Here is a 26,134-nt window from a genome sequence, read left to right on the forward strand (position 1 = left end):
TGTGCCTCCAAACACAAACTAAGGAAGACCGAGAAAAGTTAATGTTTTAAAAAGAAACAAGTGGCGGCAAAAATAGTTAAATTCTTGGATTCGGAACGCAACCTTTAACACCCAAGCTCTGGCCACCACCCGACCTGAGCGGAGATTGCTGGAAACGCCCGGAAGCCAGGCGGCCAGTGCAGCTGCGGGAGGCCCATAAGGCCTGTATCTCAGGGCGCGACCCGCCCCTGCGTCTTGGCCAATCGAGAGTGAGGAGGCGGGGCTCGGAGGAAGACGAGGCGGAGCGGGAGCAGGAGGGGGTGTGTCTGAAGTGGGGGAGGCTAAGCCTAGAAGGTGGCAATTTTCCTAGGCCGGCGGCGCGGGGAGCAGGTGGAGAGGCCCGGCTGGCCGGGGCTTCGGCCTCAGGCTTCGGGAAATGGCTACGAGGGGCAGGATGGAAGACGTGAGTGCGCGGAAGTGGAGGGAGGCTGGTCCCGGAACCCCTTTCTTCCCTTGCTGGGCGCGCGGGGCGGAGACTGCCAGGGGAAGCCACCCTTAACCGGTGCGGCCGCGGCTGGAGGCGGCGCTTCCTGTGCAGGGCTGGCCCGGGGCGCGGGGTCCTGGGACGAGACCCCAGGAGGCAGGGTCCGCGACGCGCCGGCTCTTGGCTTCTGTTCCCGAGTGAAGGCCGGGTGGGCTGCTGGGCGGTGGATGCGCGGATGCGGGGGTCCCTGACTGGCGCCCAGCTCACGTGCGGAGCGCGTCTTTGATCCCGGAACTGGGAGCTTCACGTGATGCGCGTCTGGCCTGACAGCCCTCCCTCGGGCGCTTCTCTGCGCCGGGCGGCTGGGCTGCGCTCACAGGTCCTGGGGCGCAGGGGGGTCAGTCTCCGTCGTCGTGGGTTCCCTGCGTTGGCTTTAGAGCGCTGTGGACCTGGAGCGGCTGTGACACGCAGTCAGGCCGCCGGCGTCCCACGGGCCGACTTGTCGCTGTCATTGCTCAGAAACCCGCACTAGAGAAAAACAGTGTTGTGATGTTTTGAATGCAAGCGTGATAGGCATGGGAGGATTTTTTAAATTGCCTTACTTCATGGGTCCAAACCAGATTACTTAAAAAAAAAAAAAACAAACATAGGCCTAGTTTACAGTCTAGTTTACAGTCCTAGTTTACAAGATTTCACAAAGTGAAATCTTGACTTAAATATATTGAAACTTTCTTAGGGGAGACGTGTAATTGTGCCCAGAATTAACTGGTTTGCCTCATTGACAGGTAATAAAATTTATCCTTGAGAAATGCAAAGTTGACAGTTACATTAAAGCATTAATTTGGATTAATACATAAATAGGAATATTACTGTGATCCTGTCATTGAATTAGGGGCATTAGGCAAGACACATAAGAGTCCCAGGCCTACAAGAGCTTAGATTCTTAGGTAAGTAACAACCACACTTAAAGTATCTTAACTAAGATCCAAACAATTTCTAATGATAAAGCTAAAACCTACCTTTTTTTTTTCAGTTGAGAAAATGAAAAACGAACTGTAAGACACTGAAGGTAGATTTGACATTCACATACATTTGAAGAAATAAATCATTGTTTCTGAATTTTTAAGGGTGACATTTGTAAGCTGACAGTGTATGGGGAAAAATCTGAGGAAAATGTGTGCAGTAAATGCTTCTTGGTTGATGCTAAGTTGCCCCCAGATTTTTGAATCTGTAGCTTTTAGTTTTAGGATGATTACAATTCTAGAAATCTGTTCCACCAAACAAATGGAGATTAATGTTTCACCAACGGTTACATATCTAGATCACTTTAGATCTGAGCAAGTTGCCTGTTTTGGGTAATTTGTGGCTATGATTTCTACCATTCAGTAAAAAGCTAAAAATATGGTGTATGCCATAGGACTAGACACTTTAAAGAGTTAACAGAGGCAAAGGCTTTTCATTTAAGGTTCACTGTTTGCAAGCTATGAAACCAACTCTGGCTGATTTAAGGAAGAAAGGAATTTCTTTGAAATGATCAGAGTGAGTGAACACCTACGCCTCTGAAAGAACTCCAGTCAAGGGCGGCACAAGGGATCTAAGGGACAGGGGTCCTTTCAGAGTCTGCCCTGGACTGAATGTGCCCGCCATAGTCTCCCTTTGGTTTGTCGCTCACATAAAGAATTGAATTGTCCGGCCCCCTTAGGTTCTACCAGAGGCCAGAGGTTCCATTTTTCCAGAGGAGGGTGAAAAGTACCGAAGGATGTTCCCATTGGGACTTAATGGAGAGGTAGACAGTGAGTCCCCAGAGGAGATCCAGTTATTATCACAAAAGAAGAGCAAAGAGATCCATGTGGGCAAAACAGCAGATATCTTCTGCAGGTCATGATGTAGTTCTTAATAGTGTAAGTGAAGAAATTACATGGATTCCAGGAGTTGTCTTCATTTTACCTTTCACACGGAGATGGTGAGTTGCCATCTGAGAGTGATGAGGCATTGTTACACATTTCCTATAGAATCCACTGGACAGTGGATTTGAAATAGCCTTCAAATACGTTGTATTTACTAAGTCTAATAAGTGACGTAGAGAAGAAACCATATTATCGTCTCCAACCTGTTCAGCGTAATCAGGAGAAACAGAATGTATATACATTGAAAAGGAAAAAATACAAGATAGCACTCATAAGGAAAAAATACAATACAGCCTTGGTGGCTGGGTGGGTTAAGCAGCTGTCTTCGGCTCAGGTCATGATCCTGGGGTCCTGGGATTGAGCCCCACATGGGGCTCCCTGCTCAGCGGGAAGTCTGCTTCTCCCTCTGCCCCTCCACCCCTGCACATGCTCGCTCTTGCTCGCTCCTGCTTGCTCTCTCAAGTAAATAAATAAAATCTGAAAGAAAAAAGAACTATTCCAAATTAATATTATGAGCAGTACATTTTATAGCAGTTGTAAAGTAGAAAGAAAACAGTTGGCAGGACAAGTTGTTTCTTTGTTTTTGTTTTTTAGAGGTGGTGAGGGGGAGATTGAATCTTAAGCAGGCTCCACACCCAACACGGAGCCTGACTGGGGCTCCATCTCAACCCTGAGATCATGACCTGAGGCGAAATCAAGAGTCTGACACTCAACCGACTGAATCACCCAGGAGCCCCGGCATGACAAGTTTTATAGAGAACATGAGGCTTGTATGGATTCTGAAAAAAATAAGAAGGATATTTGTGGGGACGTCTAGAAAGGTCATTTAGGCTAGGGGAGGAGGGGCATGAAAGGGAGGTAAATGGGAGATAAATGGACAGTAGTCTTACAGTTAAGGTCTCAAGGCCTGCTTTGTTTAAACTCTCAGGCCCCAAGTGTTCAAGAAGTTGGGCAAAGTTTCGTTCACTCCACACACATACTGAGCCTATACTCTATGTTAGATGCTAAAGGTATAATGAAAGTACAAAACAGAGTCTCTGCCCATGTGAAGCACACTTTTCCAACAACTTTGCTATCCTCTGGTTACTATTGGAAGTTGTAATAGACATGTGTGAGAGTGCAGTAGGGACTTCTGTTCCTAGCCAGCACGATATAACAGGGACTGGATTCATTCTTCTGTCTGAAGTAACCAAAAAACTACATGCAATATTGGAAACAACACTTTTTTGAGCTATTGAACGTTGGGCAGTGAAAGCCAGTGCTTTCCAAGAGGAGGGGGATGGAGTGAGTCATATGACTGCCCCAGCTGACCCCCTTGAGAGAGGCTGAAGGCTGTGATAGGAAAGGGCGCCCTGGCAGAGGTCAGCAGGCTCCCTGAGTTGAGGAGATGGAGCTGAGAGTCTGGGGAGACTGAGGCAACGAGAATTCACGTGGCAGTACCTGGAGAGGAGAACTGAAAACGTGCAGAGTGCCCCTCAGGGAGTCAGCAGAGTCCTGCTCAGTATGGGCGTGTGAGGACATTGCCCACAGCCTGGAAAAGAACCACCTGAAATAACTAGAGGAAGTGGAACTTAGTGCTCACACAGTGCCAGGCATAGTGGCTAGCCCACCAGTCCAACTGGAAACTCAATAATTCACAGGGTACTAGGTCTCACAGAGGTCTTACCTTCATAGTGGGGAAAAACTAGCCTTAGACTAAACATGGCTGTGGTCCCACCTAACAATAAATAAATAAAAGCAAGGCCAAAAAGATCAAACTGTTTCCAAGTAATCTAACTGTGTTCCAGAAAAAAACAAAAACAAAAACAAAAACTCAAGACTATAGGAACACAAAACTGTCCCACACCCAAAGCAATAAATCGGGAAGTCTTGCATCCAATCCAGAATTACCGGGCACTGATGATTATGTAATGTGGTGAAGGTGTTAGGTAATGCTTCAGTGGGAATCATTTTGCAATATATATAAGTGTGTCATATTAACTCCTGGTGGACTTTAAACTTACACAAAGCCATATGTCGACTGGATCTTAATAAGTTGAAAAAAATTATCAAGCATGCAAAAGGCAGGAAAACATGACATGTAAGTCAGTTGAAATGATTCAGAAATGACATGCTAAAAATAGCAAACAGGAACATTAAAAAATTATTATACCTGTTTTCTGTGTGTTCAAAGGGGTAAAAAGACATACGGAAGATGTAAAATAGACCCAAGTCAGACTTGGGGACATGAGAAGTACAATGTTGGCTGACAGGGCAGTAGGAACAATGTTGAGGATCAGCGAAGCCAGCATTCTTGGTAAGACAAGCCCTTGACACGTGGGCCAAAGTAAGTAAAGGCACAGGGGCTGAAAGAGATTTGTGAGAGACAGGCGCATGAGCAGTCGGCATCAGGAAGAAGAGAGAAGTAATGAAAGGCAAGACCCAAAAAGTAGCTTGGGAAGGGATTCTAACACAGAGAGCCAGACTAAGAATTTGGATTTTGTCCAGAGGAGAACGGGGAGGGACTCAAGTTTTGGGGGAGAGAAACGTAAATGTTCATGTTAGAAGACATCGACTGCAGCAAGACATTGCTAGGGTCTGGAGACTGGAAGGCAAAGGCCATGAGAAATGATGGGACCTGGCCTGAAGAGTGAGAATGGAGAGTAAGATGAGATTGAGGGGCCAGGGTGGTAAGGCGTGCTCCATGGGGAGCAAGGGAAAAGCAAGTGGTAGAGACAGCAGCGGCTGATACTGACTGTCATGTCTGTGCCAGCCAGCGTTCCAGCCCTTTTATGAATAGTAACTCGTCTGATCTTCCCCCCAAAGCTATGAAGCAGTTGCTATTAGAACTCTGTTTCCCGAGATGAGAAACAGGCACAGAGATGAAGTAACTCCTTCACTGCTAAGGAAGCAGGAGAACTGGTATCTGAATGGGGCAGTTTCCTTAGGAGCTTACCTGTAAGCACAATACTTACTGCCTTTGCATCTGGTCAGAGCTGATTCTCCCCACAGCTCCCGATAACCTCTTCTGCTTAGCCCAGGTCTTTGACGACACCCTGACTGACTTAGGAACACTGCTGAGGTAGGATCGGAACAGTCATTCATTCATCATCTGTTCCGTGGGTGCTAACCCCCAGTCCCTGTTGGACGTTAAGATTACAAAGACAAATACGTGGTGGGGAGTTTGTGGGTCTCATGTAATCTACTTGGGAGGATAGGTAAGGAGTAGGACTGTCACAGGATAGTATGATAGAGGAGGCAAGCACCAAACTATGTGAGAGGGCATGGAGGTGTGGCATGATCTAGATGCTTGGCAGCCCAGGAAGGCCATGTGGAGGAATTGACCCAGCAGGACCTGGAAGAATGCACAGATGGAAGCCAGAGGAAGCTCTGTGGAGACTGGGACATCTGTCTGCTGACGGAGAGAGAGCTAGAGGTAGAGGAGTCTCGAAAAGAACAGAAATAATCAGAATCATACCGTAAGTTACAGCAAACTAAACAGGAAGCTGTATGTAGGCACTGAATGAAAAAAAAAAAAGAAATTTGCAGAGCAGCATTGAATTCCTGAGTTTGGAAACTGAGAAGCCCGCCCCAAATATGAATTAGGCTCCAGATTATTATTTTTATCTTTGTAATCTGGTGCCCAGAAACCATCCCTGTACCATTTGTCTCACTCTACCCCTTCCAAAGAGCCCTTACCTGTTTCCAAATGCTATTCTCAATCTTCCCTTTTTCAATGAAATCTTTATTTCCATCCTATTTTTGTCCAGTTAGCTCACTTATAATATTATTTCATCCTGTATACCTTTATCCCCAGCTTCCCCAATGAAAATGTAATCTTTGGGACAGGGACTGTGTTTTATAATTTTTTCATCTTATACTATCTTATATATAATAGTTTTCAGCAAGGGTCTGAGATTAAGAGATGGTTGTATGAGCCAGAGATCTGGTAGTACTGTTCCTGCCGAGACAGCACCTTTAAATAAGTCAGACTGAATTTTTAGGTTGCAGCTCAACGCCATCAGCTACTTCCGGAACTTTGCAAGTTGTTTTCATTGAGTCTCTGGTATCTGTCAACTAAAGTCTCCTTAAAACTCTATCATGGTGATCTGTTTCCTTCTCTAAAACATTTCTATCATAACTGAAAGTTAAATAAAGCCTCCACCAACTTTCCAAAATTTTGTGGAACATCAGGATGTAGTTTAAGAATTGCAACCATATGTAATTATTTCATCAATAATCTAAGTAATGCTAGATAAATCAATAAGTTTGAGGACTTAAAGAAAACATTGTTTGCTTTAATCTATTTATGTAATACCTCACTTGAAGATAATTGAAGTAAGATTTCCTCAACCTATTTTAACACTTGTTTTCATCAACTTGTATACAGTAGTTACCTAGAAGTTCACGATATTTTTAAATTGGCTTTATGTAGGGAGGGTATTTTTCTCGCCTCTAACTTGTGTAATGGTTTTTAATGCTTTAGAATTTAGTAGATTTGTCTTAGACACATAATCTGGAAAGTGGGGATTAAAAGATTGCTTCTGCTTTTCTGTACCTCAGGGTTCCTTGGATCTCACCCAAAGTATTGAAGATGACCCTCTTCTGGACACCCAGCATCTTCCACACCATTCATTACATGCTCAGTTTAGACCCAGATTCCACCCTCTTCCTACGGTCATCATAGCAAATCTTCTCTTATTAATACATGTAAGTTGGCTGGGACAATAATCCATACAGAGGCGATGTTCTTAAAATATATATATAAGCTCAGGATGCCTGGGTGGCTCCCAGGCATTTGCCTTTTGTTAAGCATTTGCCTTCAGCTCAGGTCATGATCCCAGGGTCCTGGGATCTAGCCCCGTGTCGGGCTCCCTGCTCAGCAGGGAGCCTGCTTCTCCCTTTCCCTCTGCTGCTGCCCCTGCTATGCTCTCTATCTCTCTGTCAGATGAATAAAAATACATATATATATATATATATATATAATACATATATATACATAAAAATAATAAATACATATATATAAAAATACATATATATACACACACACACACATATATATATACAAGCTCTTATGTATATATAAAATGTAATAGTAATAATGTGTGTGTGTGTGTGTGTGTGTATGATCTTCAGAGGGCAGTTTGGCTACATCTACCAACATTTAAAATGTGCATACTTTTTTACTTATCTCTCTACTTCAAAGAATTTATTGCAAATATATTTGCACATGTGTAAGGATATTGTTAATAGTAGTAATGTTGTCTGTAATACCAAGATATTGCAACTACCACCATTCAGAGAACACTTTGTAGTTCCCATCCATATGAAGGAATGCTCTGCAACTGTTGAAAAAAAACAGGGTGGATGTGTATATATTAATTAGACTAGCCTTCATGCTTACATTTTTGAGTATTCACAAACACAAGTTTATATTCAGGTTTGCATGGAATGTTCCCATTTGCACATTTTAAAAGATAATTGAGAGGGCTGGTGTGTATGTGTATAAACAGAAAATTTCTAGAAGCATTCACAAGATCCTTTAACACTAGGTGTCACTGTGGTGGAGGTCTGAGGTCCTCAGTAGAAGGCACACCTGATACATTTTCCTATTTGCCTTTTGTATTATTTGAAATTTCTTTTTACCATATGCATGTGTTTTTCAGTTACTAAAACAAAAAAAATGTAGATAAATCTATATATATTGACACAGAAATTTATCAATTTATCTACACTTAGAAAATAATGTTAAGGAGAGAAGTCCAGTTGCAGCAGAACAATATGTAGTGTTGCACCATGTTTTAAACAATGATAAAATTACAAATGTCTGGGGATTTCTTTTTTTTTTTTTTTTTTTTTTTGTAATCGAGAGAGTGTGAGTTGGGGGGTGGGGAGGCAGAGGGAGAGGGAGAGAAAGAATCTTAAGCAGGCTCCATCCTCAGTGTGTAGCCGGACATGGGGCTTGATCCCATGACCCTGAGACTATGACCTGAGCTGAAATCAAGAGTTCGATGCCCATTGAAGAGGGTGTGTGTTGTGGTGAGCACTGTGAATTCTGTAAGACTGATGAACCACAGACCTGTACCCCTGAAACAAATAATACAGTTTATGTTAGTTAATAAATAAATAAATAAATAGGTCATGGTGGAGAAAGTTTAAAAAAAAAAAAAAGAGTTGGATGTCCAACTGACTGAGCCACCCAGGCTCCCAAAATGTCTGGGGATTTCTAAAGACGTATGGGTTGCAACTAGTAGATAAATAAGTTCTGGAGAGGGCAACCCTGTCAGGACCCCTCTCACTCCTGAGAGCTTTTTCTGCATCCTTGCTTTAAAAAATTCTATCACTTTAAAAAAAGAAAAAAGTCCTGGCGATCAAATGCATAGCCTAGTTTCTACAGTCAGCCATATTTTATGTATTATGAAGTTCAGAGTTGCCAAGAGATTAGATATCTTAATTGTCGTCACCACAAAAAGGAAGCGGTAATGATGTGAAGTGATAGAGGTGTTAGCTAACACTGGGAAGGTAATTATATTGCAATACATAAATGTATCAAATCAACCAGTTGTAGGGGCACCTGGCTGGCTCAGTTGGAGGAGAGTGTGACTCTTGATCTCCGGGTCATGGGTTTGAGCCCCACATTGGCTCTTGAGGTTATTAAAACTAAAATAAAAAGTTTTAAAAAAAGAAAAAAAAACAAACCAAAAGCCAAGTTGTCCTCTTTAAACTGACACAATGGTATATGCCAGTTATATCAATAAGAATAAAGAAGTAAATAAATTCAACATCACATGCACACAGAAAGAAACCCCTAAATGGAAAAACAAACAAGCAAAACACCTGTACGTGTGAACGGTCTTGGTGTAAGCTTATCGATGGCTCTGCATCCAGTCTGTTAATCATCTCCATTTTGGTCACTGAGATCTGAAGCATGAGGGGATGTAGTTATTCTTTGCTACAGTGTGAAAAGTCAGGAGGGCAAGTTCTTAGCGATCCCAAGTGTTTATGAGAAGAATGAATGTGGTTCATTGACTCGTTCAGCCGCTGCTCCAGTGACACACACCATGTAGACTTGAATTCACAACTGAATACCCTGAGGAGAGGGGAGCATCATTTTCCTTGTGTAGATGTAGTTAAGTGTGGCCTGGTTCTACCAGGGCTTCCCAATCCCCAGATTATCAACTGAAGAGGTGGCCTCTTGGTCCTTGGATTATGGCCTGTTTTCTTTTTTTAACTAATGTATCTTTAATTTGTGTAACATACTCTCTATGTATTTATACCCCCACATACACACAAACATACACACATATGACTTTGAAAAACCTTTTTATATTAAAATGCCTGCCTACAGGGGCATCTGGGTGGCTCAGTGGGTTAAGCTGAGCTCTGCCTTCAGCTCAGGTCATGATCTCAGGGTCCTGGGATCGAGCCCCACATCAGGCTCTCTGCTCAGCAGGGAGCCTGGTTCCCCCTCGCTGTCTGCCTGCCTCTCTGCCTACTTGTGATCTCTCTCTCTCTCTGTCAAATAAATTAAAAAAAAAAAAATCTTTAAAATGCCTGCCTATGATACTATGGGATCGATTGCCCTAATTTTAGGACTAAGAAAATCTTGTGTCAAAAAGCAAGAAAAATACCAGCATTACCCTGATATCCAAACCAGATAAGACACCACAAAAAAGAACCATAGGCAAACATCTCTGATGAACATAGACACAAAAATCCTCAACAAAATGCTAGCAAACCAAATCCAACAATACATTTAAAAAAATCATTTACTGCAATCAAGTGGGATTTATTCCTGGGTTGCAAAGGTGGTTTAATACTTGTAAATCAATCAACATGATTCATCACATTAATTATTTTAAAAAGGATAAGAACCATGCAGTCATTTCAATGGATCAGAAAAAAAATTTGACAGAGTACAACATCCATTCATGATAAGAAACCCTCAACAAAATAAGTTTAGAAGAAACATACCTCAACATAATAAAGGCCATCTATGAAAAACCCACAGCTAGCATCATCCTAAATGGGAAAAAAAAACTGAGTTTTCTCTTAAAGATTTTATTTATTTATTTGTCAGAGAGAGAGCACAAGCAGGGGGAGCAGCAGAGGCAGAGGGAGAAGCAGACTCCCCGCTGAGCAAGAAACCCCACGTGGGGCTCTATCCCAGGATCCTGGGATCATGACCTGAGCCGAAGGCAGACGCCTAACCAGCTAAACTACCCAGGTGTCCTTTTTTCTTTACAGCCAAGAACAATAAGGGCTGTCCACTCTCACCACTTTTATTCAACATAGTACTAGAAGTCCCAGCCTCAGCAATCCGACAACAAAAAGAAAGAAAAGGCATCCGAATCATCAAGGAAGAAGTAAAACTTTCAGTTTGTACATGACATGAGACTACACATAGAAAGCCTGAAAGATACACCAAAAAACCGCTAGAACTAATAAATTCAGTAAAGTCACAGGATACAAAATCAATGTGCAGAAATCTTTTGCATATCTATACACCCAATTATGAAGCAGTGGAAAGAGAAATCAAGGAATCAGTCCTATTTACAATTGCACCCAAACCCAAAAGCTACCTAGGAATAAACCTAACCATAGAGGTAAAAGACCTATACTCTGAAAACTATAAAACACTGATGAAAAATTGGAAGATGACATAAAGAAATGGAAAATCATTCCACACTCATGGATTCAAAGAAGAAAATACTGTTAAAATGCCTATACTACCCAGAGCAATCTACACATTTAATTCAGTTCCTATCAAATATCAAAATACCAACAGCATTTTTCAGAGAACTAGAACAAACAATCCTAAAATTTGTATGGAGCCACAGAAGACCCCAAATAGCCAGAGCAACCTTGAAAAAGATAAGCAAAGCTGGCGGCATCACAATTCCTGACTTCAAGTTCTAGGACAAAGCTGTAGTGATCAAGACAGTATGGTACTGGCACAAAAATAGACACATAAGTCAGTGGAACAGAATAGAAAACCCAGAAATGAACCCACAATTACTTGGTCAGTTAATCTTCAACAAAGCAGGAAAGAATATCCAATGGGAAAAAGACAGTCTCTTCAATAAACAGTGCAGGGAAACTGGACAGCAACATGTGAAAGAATGAAACCACACCATTCTCTTTCACCATACACAAAAATACACTCAAACTGGATGAAAGACCTAAATGTGAGACCTGAAGCCACAAAACTTGAGGAAAATACAGGCAGTAATTTCTCTGCCATTAGCCATAGCAACTTTTTTCTAGAAAAGTCTCCTGAGGCAAGAGAAACAAGTTAAACTATTGGGACTACATCAAAATAAAACGCTTCTGCACAGCGAAGGAAACAACAAACCTAAAGGCAACCTACAGAATGGGAGAAGATATTTGCTAATGACAAATCTAATAAAGGGTTAGTATCCAAAACATACAAAGAACTTACAAAACTCAACACCCAAAAAACAATCCAATTAAAAAATGGGCAGAAGACTTGAATACGTATTTCTCCAAAGAAGACATCCACATGGCCAACAGACACATGAAAGTATGCCTAACATCACTTATCATCAGGGACATGCAAATCAAAACTACATGAGGTATCTCCTCACACCTGTCAGAGTGGGTAAAATCAACAACACAAGAAACAACAGATGTTGGCAAGGATGTGGAGAAAAAGAAACCCATCAGCATTGTTGGTGGGAATGCAAACTGGTGCAGCCAATCTGGAAAACAGTACAGAGGTTCCACCAAAAGTTAAAAATAGAGTTACCAGCAGTCGCACTACTAGGTATTTGCCCAAAGAATGAAAAAACACGAATTCAAAGGGATACATGCTCCCTGTTGTTTATAGTAGTAGTATTTATAATAACCAAATTATGAAAACAGTGCAAGTGTCCATCAGCTGATGAATGGATAAAGAAGAGGTGGTATATATATACAACAGAATATTACCCAGCCATAAAAAAGAATGAAATCTTATCATTTGCAAGGATAAATGGATGGAGCTGGAGAGTATTATGCTAGGCAAAATAGTCAGAGAAAGACAAATGCCATGTGATTTCACTCGTGGAATTTAACAAAACAAATGAGCAAAGGGAAAAAAAAAAAGAGGCAAACCAAAAAAGAGACTCTTAATTATAGAGAACAAACTGATGGTTCCCAGAGGGGAGGTGGGTGGGGAGATGGGAGAAATAGGTGATGGGGATGAAGGAGGGTGCTTGTCATGAGCACCGGGTTGTGTACCGAATTGTTGAATTACTGTATTGTACACCTGAAACTAACATTAAATTTCCAGTCCGTATACATTAATTAACTGAAATTTAAGTAAAAATTTAAACAAGCAAAATGTCTATATGCTACTTTATATAAAATGGATCAGCTTGCTTCAATGTACAGTGTTTTCCAGTATAGGGAATTTGTCGACCTTTCAGTTTTTTCCTTTATGGTAATAGGCATCTTGAGTTGCCCTAGCAAATATGACTGCCCTTGACAAATCACGTAGACAAATCACATATATTTTAAGTAGATTTATTATATGCTAGGATTGCCTACTATTGGGTGTTTGGTGATGAATACCAAGGATACATTTTTCTTTATTTGATTTTTTAAATTACAAAATAACTTCCTTATCGTAACAAGTAAAACATTACCAAAGTGTACAAAGATAAAATCCTATCTTCCCTTTTCTCTGCTTCAGCCCTTTTCTCTGAGTTAATAAATGAGTATATCTCAGTGCCTTTCATTCAATTCGTACAAAAAGAGGGGTGCCTGGATGGCTCCATTGGTTAAGTGACCGACTATTGATCTCAGCTCAGGTCTTGATCTCAGGGTCCTGAGTTCAGCCCTGTGTTGGGCTCCACCCTGGACATGGAGCCTGCTTAACACACACACACACACACACACATTCATACATATTTTAAAGGATTTCCCTTATTTCTTCCCCCCACCCCCCAGTTGGATAATACTGTATTTATCACTCTGCCCAAGTGTTTCTCACACTTCAGTGTGTGTCAGACTCCCCAGCAGGCTTGTTAAACGAGATAGCTTGGTGACATCCCCAGATTCTCCTGGTTTTGGGTGGGGCCTGAGAATTTGCATTTCTGACTAGCTCCCTTGTGATGCTGATTGTGCTGGTCTGTAAACCACACTTTGAACTACTACTCTATAACTTACTTCTTTTAATCCTAACATACAGACATCCATCCAAATTAATACAGGGAGATTTAGTTAATTCTTTAATAGCTCAATACTACTCTGTTTTATGAGTAGATGTATTTTAATTTACTCAAGCATTCTGCTATGGATGAACACATATCCTTGGGCAATTTTCAGCGTTTTTGCAAATAATAGAGAATGCTGTAATAAATATTGGTAGTCATAGAGCCATCTGAACTGGGCCTGTTACTTCTGATGAGTAGAGTTCTTAGGACAGGATCAAGATGCTTCCAAATTCTTTTTCCACATCTATTCCCAGATCAGCAATATATGAGAATATATGAGAATTTCTGTTTCCCTGTATTTTGGCACCAGTCTTTTGATTTTTTGTTGATCTAATTGCATACTTGTTATTGTTTTCTTAAAACTGAAACTAGAAATAAAGGTTTTTAAGCCATGATTTTTATTAGTTACCTCTGAAGCACTAAATTAACTTTTACTCTTTTCAATAAAAGAGAAGTGGGCAAGAAATTGTTTAAGTACTCATCTCTATTAGACGGGATTTGAGGTGACCTCTCTTATTTGTGATTTGTTTCCAAATTTTCTGCAAATTTTTCTCCAAATTTTCTGTTTAAAACATTTGTAAAATGGAAAAATAAAGTTGTTTGTAAATTCATTTATAAAAATAGGATCACAAAAGTCATAGGTATGACTATGTGCTTGGGTGGTAAACATCATTTCTTAATTCTAAATATTGAATATTAATCCTACTGCTTTCATTTCCACCAGGTTGTATATGTCATTTTAGCATTTTTAACAGGTGTGCTTTGTTCTTACCCTAATCCAATTGAGGACAAGTGCCCAGGAAACTATACCAACCCACTGAAGGTTCAGACAGTCATAATCCTTGGAAAAGTTATTTTGTGGATTCTGCATTTCCTTCTTGAACGCTACATCCAGTATCACCACAACAAAGTCAGAAACCGAGGCTATAACGTGATCTACCTAGCCACGAGGCATCTTAAAGGACTTGCACTGATGATACACTCAACAGGTGAGTCTGGCTCAGCTTGTCTGTGGCTTGTGTGGTGTAAATGCCAGCAGAAGGAAAATGGGAGGTTTGACTTTATAATCAAATATAGTCTCTCGTGTTTGTGAAAGTGATGTGTGTTGTGGCCACTAAAACTTGGATCAGCTTATTGTCTTGAAGCTTTTTAATAATATGGTCTTAATTTTCTTTTTTTTTATGTATTTGACACAGAGAGAGAGAGAGAGAGAGAGAAACACAAGCAGGGGGAGCGGCAGGCAGATGAAGAAGAAAAAGCAGGCTCCCCGCTGAGCAGAGAGCCTAAGATAGGGCATGATTCCAGGACCCTCGGATCATGACCTGAGGCATGCTGAAGGCAGACCCTTAACTGACTGAGCCACCCAGGCGCCCCAGTATAGTCTTAATTTTCCTTCACATCTGTGTTTGTTATCATTGGGGAGATGAAAAAATTTCCCTCTACCCTTCTAGGTAGATTTTTGGTTGAGACCCCACCATAATGAAAGGTTAACAAGAAAAAAATAAACAAATTTATTAACATGCATACCTCCTGTGTTTCATGGGAGAGACCCAAGAAAACTGAGTAACTCTCCAAAAGGGGCCACGATACCACCTTTAACACCATCTCTATCCAAAGAGACCATAGACAATTGTGGTGAGGCAGTGGGAGGAATAAACGGAGGGTGAGCAGGAAAAGCTCTGGAAACAACGGTAAGACTATTAGGCAGATTTAAGTCTGTGCCTTGTCTGTGGATAATAGTTTCTAAGCCTTCCTTCTCTTCCTGGTACAGAAAGGAGAACACGCTTACAAACTAGTTTTCCTTTGTAACTGTCTCTTACAAAAGGGTATCTTCAGGGCACCTGGGTGGCTCAGTTAAGCATCAGCCTTCAGCTCAGGTCATGATCCTGGGGTCCTGGGATGGAGCCCCACATCGGCCTCCCTGCTCTGTGCAGAGCCTGCCTCTCCCTCTCCCTCTGCTGCTCCTCTAGAGAATGATGCTCTCTCATCCTCTCTCAAATAAATAAATAAAAATTTTTTAAAAAGGTAACTTCCATCAGCTTTCTGGGATTCACCTGTGTCTGCTGTTTCTTAAAACTAATCAGCTTAAAATAATCCTTATGCGGGGTACCTGGGTGGCTGAGTTAAGCGTCTGCCTTTAGCTTAGGTCATGATCTTGAGATCCTGGGATCAAGCCCTAAGTGGGGCTCCCCGCTCAGTGGGGAGTCTGCTTCTCCCTCTGCCGCTCCCCTTACTTCTCTCTCTCAAATAAAAAAAATCTTAAGAAAAAAATAATCCTTATGCCCAAAAGCATATTTTGGGGTGACATTTTCTTGCCCCTATTGTGAACATTGTGTCCACGTATCTGCCTGTGCATGATGTAGACTTTTCCCCCCTTCTGGTATGAGCCGTCTTAATCATCTCAAGAAGATAAGCTGCTGTTGCTATTCGATACTTGTAGGGCGAAGAAATTGGCTTTACTTTAAATGAAATTCAGTGTTTCTTTTAGTGAGAGACTGTGATATAATAAAATGCATTATCCAAAATGGAAAACAATTTATGAAGGCAAGGTCAAAAAGTCTGCACAGGACTTAGCTGCATTAGTACCCACCTTGTTGATTTTGCAAACATCTTAAAAAGGCTGAATGGAATTAAATTGAACTTCTTTAGGCATTTTTGCCTTGGTGTTCAAAGTTGCTACCATTTTTAGAGAACTTCGTTTTCGGACTGAGTCCAGAATAAATACTTATACATTTTGAAGCCAGGTTTGAAGATAATTTTTTCCCCCAGAAAAACAGCTCTACAGAATTTAATTTTTTTTCCTCTGTGTTCTATTAATAAATTTTCTTAAAGGGCAAGCTGCGAGTTCATCTACTCTGAGATGTTCTCAGTGGCAGCTGCAGGGCCATGCGATAACAGAGAAGCATTTTATAGAGATGGCTGGTTTTGACTCACTGTGGGGGCGGGGGGACATTTTTACTTCCTTGAGGAAGAGCTTGGCTTGTATGTTCTGCTGCTGATGTGTAATACTTGTTTTTGGCCAGAAGATGTCACTAGAATCTTTCCTCCCACCCACTAAAGATAAAAGCAAAAACCCATTTTTAAATTTATTTATTTATTTTTTATTTTAATAAACATATAATGTATTTTTATCCCCAGGGGTACAGGTCTGTGAATCGCCAGGTTTACACATTTCACAGCACTCATCATAGCACATACCCTCCCCAATGTCCATTTCCCCACCACCGTCTCCCGTCCCCCCTCCCCCCAGCAACCCTCAGTCTGTTTTTTGAGATTGTCTTTTATGGTTTGTCTCCCTCCCAATCCCATCTTTTCATTTTTTCTTTTCCTGCCTCCCCCCAACCCCCCCGCATTGCATCTCCACTTCCTCATATCAGGGAGATCATATGATAGTTGTCTTTCTCCGACTGACTTATTTCGCTAAGCATGATACCCTCTAGTTCCATCCACGTCGTCGCAAATGGCAAGATTTCATGTCTTTTGATGGCTGCATAGTATTCCATTGTGTATATATACCACATCTTCTTTATCCATTCATCTGCTGATGGACATCTAGGCTCTTTCCACAGTTTGGCTATTGTGGACATTGCTGCTATAAACATTCGGGTGCACGTGCCCCTTCGGAGCACCACGTTTGTATCTTTAGGATATATACCCAGTAGTGCAATTGCTGGGTCATAGGGTAGCTCTATTTTCAGTTTTTTGAGGAACCTCCACACTGTTTTCCAGAGTGAAAAACCCATTTTTAACTTAAAGACCGTATATGCATTATAACCAAAGCAATGTTCAGTCTCTCAAGTGAGTGGTCTGGAAATAGTATTTTTGAGGCCCACCAAGGGTTGTCTGATCTTTACCTTTTCGCTCAATTTCAAATTCTTTTTTTTTTTTAATATTTTATTTATTTGACAGAGAGAAATCACAACTAGGCAGAGAGGCAGGTAGAGAGAGAGACAAGGAAGCAGGCTCCCTGCAGAGCAGAGAGCCCGACGCGGGGCTCTATCCCAGGACTCTGGGATCATGACCTGAGCCGAAGGCAGAGGCTTTAACCCACTGAGCCACCCAGGCACCCCTCAATTTCAAATTCTTGCTAACATATGACCCTTAATATTTCTAAGCAATTAGACCCTTACTTTTAATTGCAGATGGCATGACTTTTATGTTGCTCATATAAGGACCCAGAAGATCAAAGAGATTGGGGCAGGTATTGACCTTGTTTCTACTTTTAAGTATTTTATCTTATATGAAGAATAAAAAGGTAAATCCATGAGGATGTGGAACATCCAGCTAATCAGATGAGTGTGACCATTGTTTCTATGGCATGTGATAGTATTGTGGGCTGGTGATTAGCTTCATCCTGATACCTTTTCTCTATAAAATCGGGAAAATAATATTTCTCACACAAACTCTGTTGCAGGAGGAAGTGAACTAACAGTACCTAGTAGGTATTCAATAAATGGTGGGTATCATCAGCATTATTATAATAATTTCGGTTTCAGGATGCCTGGGTGGCTCCGTTGGATAAGCTTCTGCCTTCAGCTCAGGTCATGATCCCAGGGTTTTGGGATCAAGTCCCGCTGGGGCTCCCTGCTTGGCAGGGCGTGTTTCTCTCTCTGCCTGCCACTCCCCCTGCTTGTGTGTGCACTCTCCCTCTGACAAATAAAGAAAATCTTTAACAATAAAACTACTACTACTAATTTTGGTTTTGTGTAATCTTTAAAAATCCCAGGCACAATGTCCTACAGCCCTTCCTCCAAGCAGTTCCCTGTGGCAAACTCACATTCATACCTTACACGATGGCAAGACCCAGCCTCTTTGCTCCAGAATTTTACTTTTCTTCTGCGTTGTATTCTTCAAAATGAAAGTACAAAACAAGGCTGATGATCTTCAAAACCAAATAATAGATATGCTAAGTGTGGGGGGGAGTTGGTTAACAGTTCATATTGATCATATAGTGTCCAAGCACCATTCTAAGTATTTTTTACATATTAACTTCATTCATTCCTCACAAGAGTGCTGTGAGGAAGGTACTGTTGTTCCCATTTTTCAGACAAGGAAGTTGAGGAGCAGATGTGTCAGGTCAGTTGTCCACAGTCAGCAGCATGTCCCAGATGTCCAGCCAGGTGGTCCACATAACTGCAACATTCTTAACTTCTGTGCAGTTCTCTGTTGGTACATTATGTGACCAGGATGGGCCACCACGGTCCTGAAGTGCCTCTGGATTCGGAAGAACTGGGATAATGCAAATTTCCAGAAACTTCATCCTTATGTATTTACTTACTTGAGAGAGAGCGAGCAGGGGAAGGAGCAGAGGGAGAGGGACAAGCAGACTCCCTACTGAGCTTGAAGCCCAACAAGAGGCTGGATCCCATGACCCTGAGACCATGACCCGATCCAAAATCAAGAGTCAAACGCTCAACCAGCTGAGCCACCCAGGCATCCCTGCATCCCTTTTTAAATGCACATGGGACTTCATGCAATGCCATTGTTAATAATTGTATAGAGCAAAAAATCATAACTTAGTTTTTAAGAAAATCCAGATTCTTATGTAATTGTATTTTGGGGGCATCATTAATTCTTAGTTGCGTTGGGGGTTTTTCCCTCTAGAGAGCAGCAGTTCGGGTTGTTACCAACGCTTCCTTCACTGCTTCATATAACAGGACCTGGGTGTGCGCTTGCCTTGTGGACCCCATCTGGGCTCTGCTAACCCTGCACTTCTCTGTCCTCTGCAGGCAGCACAGCTCTCCTCCTCGTGCTGTGCGTGCAGCACTCCTTCCCGGAGCCCAGCAGGCTGTATCTTGACCTCATCCTGGCCATCCTGGGCCTGGAACTGATCTGTTCCCTGACCTGTCTGCTCATTTACACAGGTGAGAATTACAGTGAGACTGTTGGCCCAAAGACCATTAACTGGTTGTTTCATCCCTGATCATGGGAAGCGTTGCCGTTATCTTTACGGCAAGGTCTTCCTAGCAGCTGAGAGCCTGTTGAGCACCTGTACTTTTCATTGCTGACTACGTGCAAACTTGCGTGATTTCAAACCAACAGCAACATACCAGTGATACTTCTAAATTTGTGTCATAAACTAATTTTTGTCAAGTGACACCTTATCTTTAAAAAAGACCAAAAACAAAAAAATTGAAAAGACCCATGGACATTTGCTTCTTCAAAGGCAACTGAGTTGTAAGTCTGGCATTTAAATTCAAAATGACAAAATACAAAATAAGTAAATAAATAAATCATGTGTGCAAAACTGCATTTAGCCCAGACTTGCTTTAGGATAAACCATTTAGGAACTCATTTTGAGTCTGAGGATTGGTCTATTTGTCTCTCTGTGTGTGTGTCTCAGAACTCTCAGGGGTTAAAATTAAAGGAAGCTTTATTTTAGAGGGGTGCCTGCCGTGGCTCAGTTGGTTAAGTGGCTGATTCTTGATTTTGGCTCAGGTTATGATCTCAGAATCCTGGGATCAAGCCCCACATCAGGCTCTGTGCTCAGTGGGGAATCTGCTAGAGGATTCTCTCTCTCTCTCTCCCTGCGCATACTCTCCCTCTAAAAGAAACAATCTTTAAAAAAAATAAGCTTTAGATATATTAACATGAAAAACAGATGGAAGAATACTTTTAACAGAAAAAAATTCTAGCCCTGGAAAAATCTAGGTTTCATTCCTGCTGCAATATTGACATGCAGTAAAACCTGTCCAAAATAGTAGCTAATTTTCTGGCACTGCATAACAGTTATTTTGTGATAATAAAATGTCTTGTGTATCCATTTTGAAAAAGGTCATTTCTTTTTGCCAAGAAGGGCAAAGTCACACAGGTCTCAGCTTATGTTTCATTTTGCTGATTTTTTTTTTTTTCTGTGCATCTCCTTAGGCCAACAGAAGAGTATTTAGAATATGAATGGTGTTACTAGTTTGAAAATGTGAACGTCACATTATTGATTGATCTTTATAAATTATTCTATAATTATCAGCTAATAATGAGCCAAATTATGGATAGGATTACATTTTGTACCTCACTTTAAAAAAATTAAAAAAATAAATGTATATCACCTACTTAACTTCCTAGAAGAGAATGAGACTAATTTTTTTTAAGATTTTATTAATTTATTTGAGGAGGGTGGGGCAGGCAGAAAGAGAAGCAGGCTTCCGGCTGAGCAGGGAATCCAGTGCAGGACTTAATCCTGGGCCTCCACAATCATGACCTGAGCTGAAGGCAGCCCCTTAACCAACTGAGCTACCTAGGCCCCTAGAATGAGACTAGTTTTAAAGTAAGATTCGTTTTTCAATTTGTAAGAAACAGCTTGCTATTTCAGTAAAGTGATCCATATGACAAATGAATACTGAATTACCTTTTTGATTGAGATCAGTTCCAGTCTACGACATGTCTGTCAGATGCTATAAATGAGGTTATAGTTTAGGTCTGAGTAGAGAATTCACTTACCCTGTTACTTTAGTACTCTACAACTTTTATTTACTACAAGGGGTGCAGGCCTTCTTATAGTAAAGATCTATAAAATGCTCTGTGACATAGAAGGAGGTAACAACAATATTCCAAAGATCATGTGAATGTCAATCATGTAAATAAGGGGAAATTAATACTGTTAAAATGTAGTCCAAGATTTATTTCTCTAGGACTTACTGTACTATTTTTAAAGGATTTGCTGTAGCATCTATAATTAATTATAAATAAGACATCTAAGAGATAAAAAACCCAAAATCCTGAGAGTGTTTAAGAGGCAAAGGAAAGGGGCGCCTGGGTGGCTCAGTGGGTTAAAGCCTCTGCCTTCGGCTCGGGTCGTGATCCCAGGGTCCTGGGATCGAGCCCCACATCGGGCTCTCTGCTCAGCGGGGAGCCTGCTTCCTCCTCTCTCTCTCTCTGCCTGCCTCTCCACCTACTTGTGATCTCGGTCTGTCAAATAAATAAATAAAATCTTTAAAAAAAAAAAAAAGGCAAAGGAAACAGATATTCTAAGAATCCTGACAGGAACTCATTTTTACAGTTGGACACAAGTAGTTACATGACACCTAAACTTAAACAAAAAGGGGTTTATTTTATTCTTTTCCATTTATTTTAATATATTGCCTTCTAATTAAAAAGAATTGCTTTATTCTGTACTCAAAGACTTTGTAGCATATTTCTTCTTTACTTATATTTTTAAATTTTTATCTGAATAAAAACACCATTAAAAAACTATCTTGTGGGGCGCCTGGGTGGCTCAGTGGGTTAAGCCTCTGCCTTCGGCTCAGGTCATGATCCCAGGATCCTGGGATCGAGCCCCGCATCAGGCTCTCTGCTCAGTAGGGAGCCTGCTTCTCCCTCTCTCTCTTTGCCTGCCTGTCTGCCTACTTGTGATCTCTGTCTGTCAAATAAATAAAATCTTTAAAAAAACAAAAAACAAAAAATTATCTTGTTGGGGCGCCTGGGTGGCTCAGCGGGTTAAGCCTGTGGCTTCAGCTCGGGTTATGATCTCAGGGTCCTGGGATCAAGTTCCACATCGGGCTCTGCTCAGCAGGGAGCCTGCTTCCCCCTCTCTTTCTGCCTGCCTTTCTGCCTACTTGTGATCTCTCTCTCTGTCAAATAAATAAATGAAATTAAAAAGAAAAAAAAACTATCTTGTTAAATCTCAAATGAATATGCTTCCTACTGTAAGAAAACCTGATAATTGTAATTCATACTCTCAAAGTAAATAGATGGTTAAGATAGGAAAGTTTATGATAATTGTAATTATAAACTTAGGGTTTCTGCAAATGCTTAATTTCTTTAGAAGATTCAAGTATGACTGTTTTACCTCCACATCCTCAAGAGTAAGCTTAACTTATTAAATTACAATGTTCCTTTAAATGTACTGTAGGGTTTTGGGTTTTTTTAAGGTTTTATTTATTTATTTGACACAGAGAACACAGCAGGGGGGGCAGTAGAGGGAGAGGGAGAAGCAGGCTTACCCAGCCCAGTGCGGGGGCTTGATGCAGGGTTCAGCGTGGGGCTCCATCCCAGGACCCTCGGATCATGACCTGAGTGGAAGGCAGACACTTAACCGACTGAGCCACTCAAGCGTCCCCCCCCCCCCAACTTTCTCACTTTTAACTTCTTCACTCCAACTTCTTGAGCCTGATTCTCAGGTGAGAGTGCACATCGAATTACATGAGGAGCCTGGAAGCTCCACAAAAGGAGAAACAGAGTGTCTCATGACTCTGCGTATATATCCAAGACATTTCCACAAAAACACATACACAGTTGTTCAAAGAAGTGCTGTTTATAATAGCCCAAAGGGGAAAACATCTAATTGATGTTAGGATAAACTGATGAATAGATAAACAAAATGTGTTCAATCTATACAACAGAATATTACTCAGTCCTAAAATGGAATGACTACATGGACTGATGTACTAATATGTGCTACAATGTTGATGAACCTTGAAAGTAGAACCAGTCATTGCGAAGACGGTCTATGTACAAACCCATGGATATGCAATGCCCAGAACAGGCACATGTACAGAGAGAGGAAATAGATGAGCAGTTCCCTAGAGCTAGAGGGCAGGGGGCAAATGGAGAATGACCACTAATGGATACCGGGTTTCTCTTTGGGGGTATGAATGTGTTCTAAAATTGACTGTGGAGGTGATTGCCCAGTGCTCTGAAATACTGAACCATTGACTTGTATACTTGCAATGGGTGAACGCATGATATGTGAATTATATCTGAAAACTTGTTATGAAAAAGGAAAGAATGGCATGTGGAGCTTTTACAAAATGTAAGGCTGGGGTCTGACCTATTCCCCCCACCCCCCATTCCCATGACAAATACTCTCACCTGTTTGGTATAATTCTCATGTTCAGTTGGGGTTGACGATCACTGCCTCCCTCTCCCCTGGCTTTCTCCCCCCTGGTAGCCATCTCTGGGGGAGACAACTCATGTCAGCCTGGTCCCAGAGTTATTGTTCAGGCAGGGGAGAGCCCTGTTAACTGCTATTAGCAGTTAACAGTTAACAGCCCAGTTAACTGCTGTCCAGGGTACGAATTGTCCTGGTCTGTTGTCGCCCCTGAGAAGTGGGGAACAGCAGCCTTCACTGTGTCTGCTTCTCTGCCTCTTTGCCACTGACTTCCCCCACTTGCAGTACTTGGACTAGGTGGCTGAAACCACGCAGATTCATTTTCTCACAGTTCTGGAGGCTGCCAGTCCAAGGTCAAGGTATGGACAGGCTTGGTTTCTCCTGAGCCTCCCTTCCTGAGCTGCCTTCTGCGGGTGTCCTCACATAGCCTTGTGCTCTGTGCAAGCACATCCTGATATTTGTCCTGTCCGATCAGCGCCCCACCCTTATTACCTCATTTAATGTTAATTACCTCACTGGAGGCCCTATCTCCAAAGACCATTACTTCGGGGTGAGGGCTTCAACATGTCAATTTTCGGGGGACACGGTTCAGTCCATAACATCACTTAACCTCACAAGCTGCCAAGTTCATCGGTGGCCTCCCAGGTCCCCTGGGTCCTCTCCATGTCTTCACCTTCCTGGCGGTGACTGCTCTTTCCTGGTTCTCCTCCTCCCTCTTTGGAGATTCATTTTCATTCCTTTTAATAGATTCTTCCCCATCTCTTTACTATTAGTGGGTGTCAGCTTTCCTGCATCCTTTTTCTCTACCTACTGAAAGTTACTGTCCTCACACTAGTAGGCAGCCCTCAGGTGAACAGAGCCACCCGGACCTTTATATTCACCTGCTCAGTGATCATTTCCATCCTGGTGTTCCAGTGTACCAAGACGGAAGTGACCTGAACATCTGACTCTTCTTCCAAACCTTCCCCCATCCCGTCCCTCCTCCCCTCCCTCAGCTAAGAGGACCAACCTGCAGCTCCTGCTCAATTCAAAACCTTTTTGTCATCCTGGTTTCTTCCTTCCACCTTACTCTCCCCTCCCACTGTCATCAGTCTTGTTCAGTCGGCCTGTCTCCCATATCTGTCTCCTCCCCTCTGTCACTGCCACTGCCTCAATTAGACACTCATCACATCCTGTGTGGATAATTCCCATAGGCATGCTACTGCTCTCCCTTCCTCAGTTCTCTTAACTTTGTATTCCTTCCTCCTGCCAATGTAACTGTATGCAGAAGTAACTCTTATCATTAACAATTTCCCTGTTCAGAGTTTTCTGAAGTCTTGGTGTGGCATAAAAGACCCTCCACGAGGGGTGCCTGGATGGCTTAGTGGGTTAGGCCTCTGCCTTCAGCTCAGGTTATGGTATCAGGGTCATGGGATCGAGCCCCACCATCCGTCTCTCTGTTGAGTGGGGAGTCTGCTTCCTCCTTTCTCTCTGCCTGCCTCTCTGCCTACTTGTGATCTCTGTCAAATAAATAAAAAATCTTATAAAAAAAAATAAGGAAAGAAAAGAAAAGGCCCACCATGAGCTGGCCCTACTCATCCCTGCCCTTCAGGGGTGATGGTAAGCTCCTTTCAGTGACTCCTATTTATTCTCAGGACAAAATCTCAACGCCTTGGCAGTCACTCATGTCTTGCCTGCCTACCTTTCCACCCCCTCATACACACACACACCTCTTCTCAAAGTCAAGTATTTGTTCAGGCTCTTCCCACACCTAAAACACCCTTCTTCTCTCCTCCCCTAGTCTGTGCAGTTAGTTTTCCTCTTTCCCCCAAGACTGGACTCAAGCCCTTCCATCCCCCTCCATGATTGTCCCTCCTATCCCACTCCTGCTGAGTTAAGGGGCTGCTTTCCAGGGCTGCCACAAGCTCCTCATGCAAGCTTCGATTTTAGTTCTTTTCATAATGTCTTGGAATGCAGACTGATCATCTCTATTTTTCCCTGAACTAGTAGCTCTTTCTATAGAGTAGTATCAACAGTGGAGGTTGTTGGAAAAAAGTCATGGTTCCTGGACTGGAAACCTGGCTACTTATTTAACTTCTCTGGGCTTCACTTTATTGTAGAAGGTAGGAGTCATAAGGGCATCTGCCTCAGGGGGTGGTTCTGAGAACTGGATGCGGCTGTCCATGCACAATAATTCACCTGTGCCTTCTGTCTTTTAAATTTACAAAAAAATCATAGCTGTTATTATTACCAGTAATAATGACACTCTCTGTAGTCCAGTGTTTAGTTCAGGCCTGCTCACAGATTTTCAAAGGCTTGAGTATATCAATAAACAAACCTGTTTATTCACTTTATGAAGCATTTTCATCCATATTAACTTCTTGAAAAGCATAGCCAATTATTATAATTTGAATAAATGGAAGTAAAAGTTTTTTTCATAATTAGGTAACCTGACAATAATGACTTTATTATTTTAGTGAAAATTCGAAAATTTAATAAAGCCAAACCACAACCTGATGTACTTGAAGAAGAAAAAATCTATGCTTACCCCAGCAATATTACCTCGGAGACTGGATTCAGGTAAGTTTCGGGTGGGGAATGAAAGACTAGAGAAAGAGAATTATGAGGTTGCCCTGCCTTGAAAATCTAGAAAACATTCTTATGCTTGGAATTTATGATTATGCATATGTGCCTTATATTTAAAAGTTTGATTTGCTTACTCCCATTCAGCTGGATAAAACCAAGTCTGATGAAAGAACCT

The 26,134-nt window shown here is 41.8% G+C and overlaps 1 protein-coding gene across 3 annotated transcripts in view; it reads left to right on the forward strand.

Moving 5' to 3' along the window:
- Positions 1–252: 252 nt before the first annotated feature.
- TMEM192 (transmembrane protein 192) overlaps positions 253–26,134 on the forward strand; it is a 33,009-nt gene continuing 7,127 nt past the window's right edge. For 2 of the 3 annotated variants that reach the window (XR_013966419.1, XM_080796795.1), the window contains exons 1-5: positions 253–442; positions 6,913–7,059; positions 14,293–14,557; positions 19,298–19,432; positions 25,851–25,953. Coding sequence is in view for 2 of the 3 variants with exons in the window: in XM_080796795.1 (XP_080652921.1) it covers positions 416–442; positions 6,913–7,059; positions 14,293–14,557; positions 19,298–19,432; positions 25,851–25,953 (677 nt within the window). In the remaining variant the exon portion in view is untranslated. The remainder of the gene's footprint in view (positions 443–6,912; positions 7,060–14,292; positions 14,558–19,297; positions 19,433–25,850; positions 25,954–26,134) is intronic. The other variant, XM_080796796.1, reaches the window with a different exon arrangement.

Source organism: Martes martes (genome assembly GCF_963455335.1).
Source record: "Martes martes genome assembly, chromosome: 2".
NCBI lineage: Eukaryota > Metazoa > Chordata > Mammalia > Carnivora > Mustelidae > Martes > Martes martes.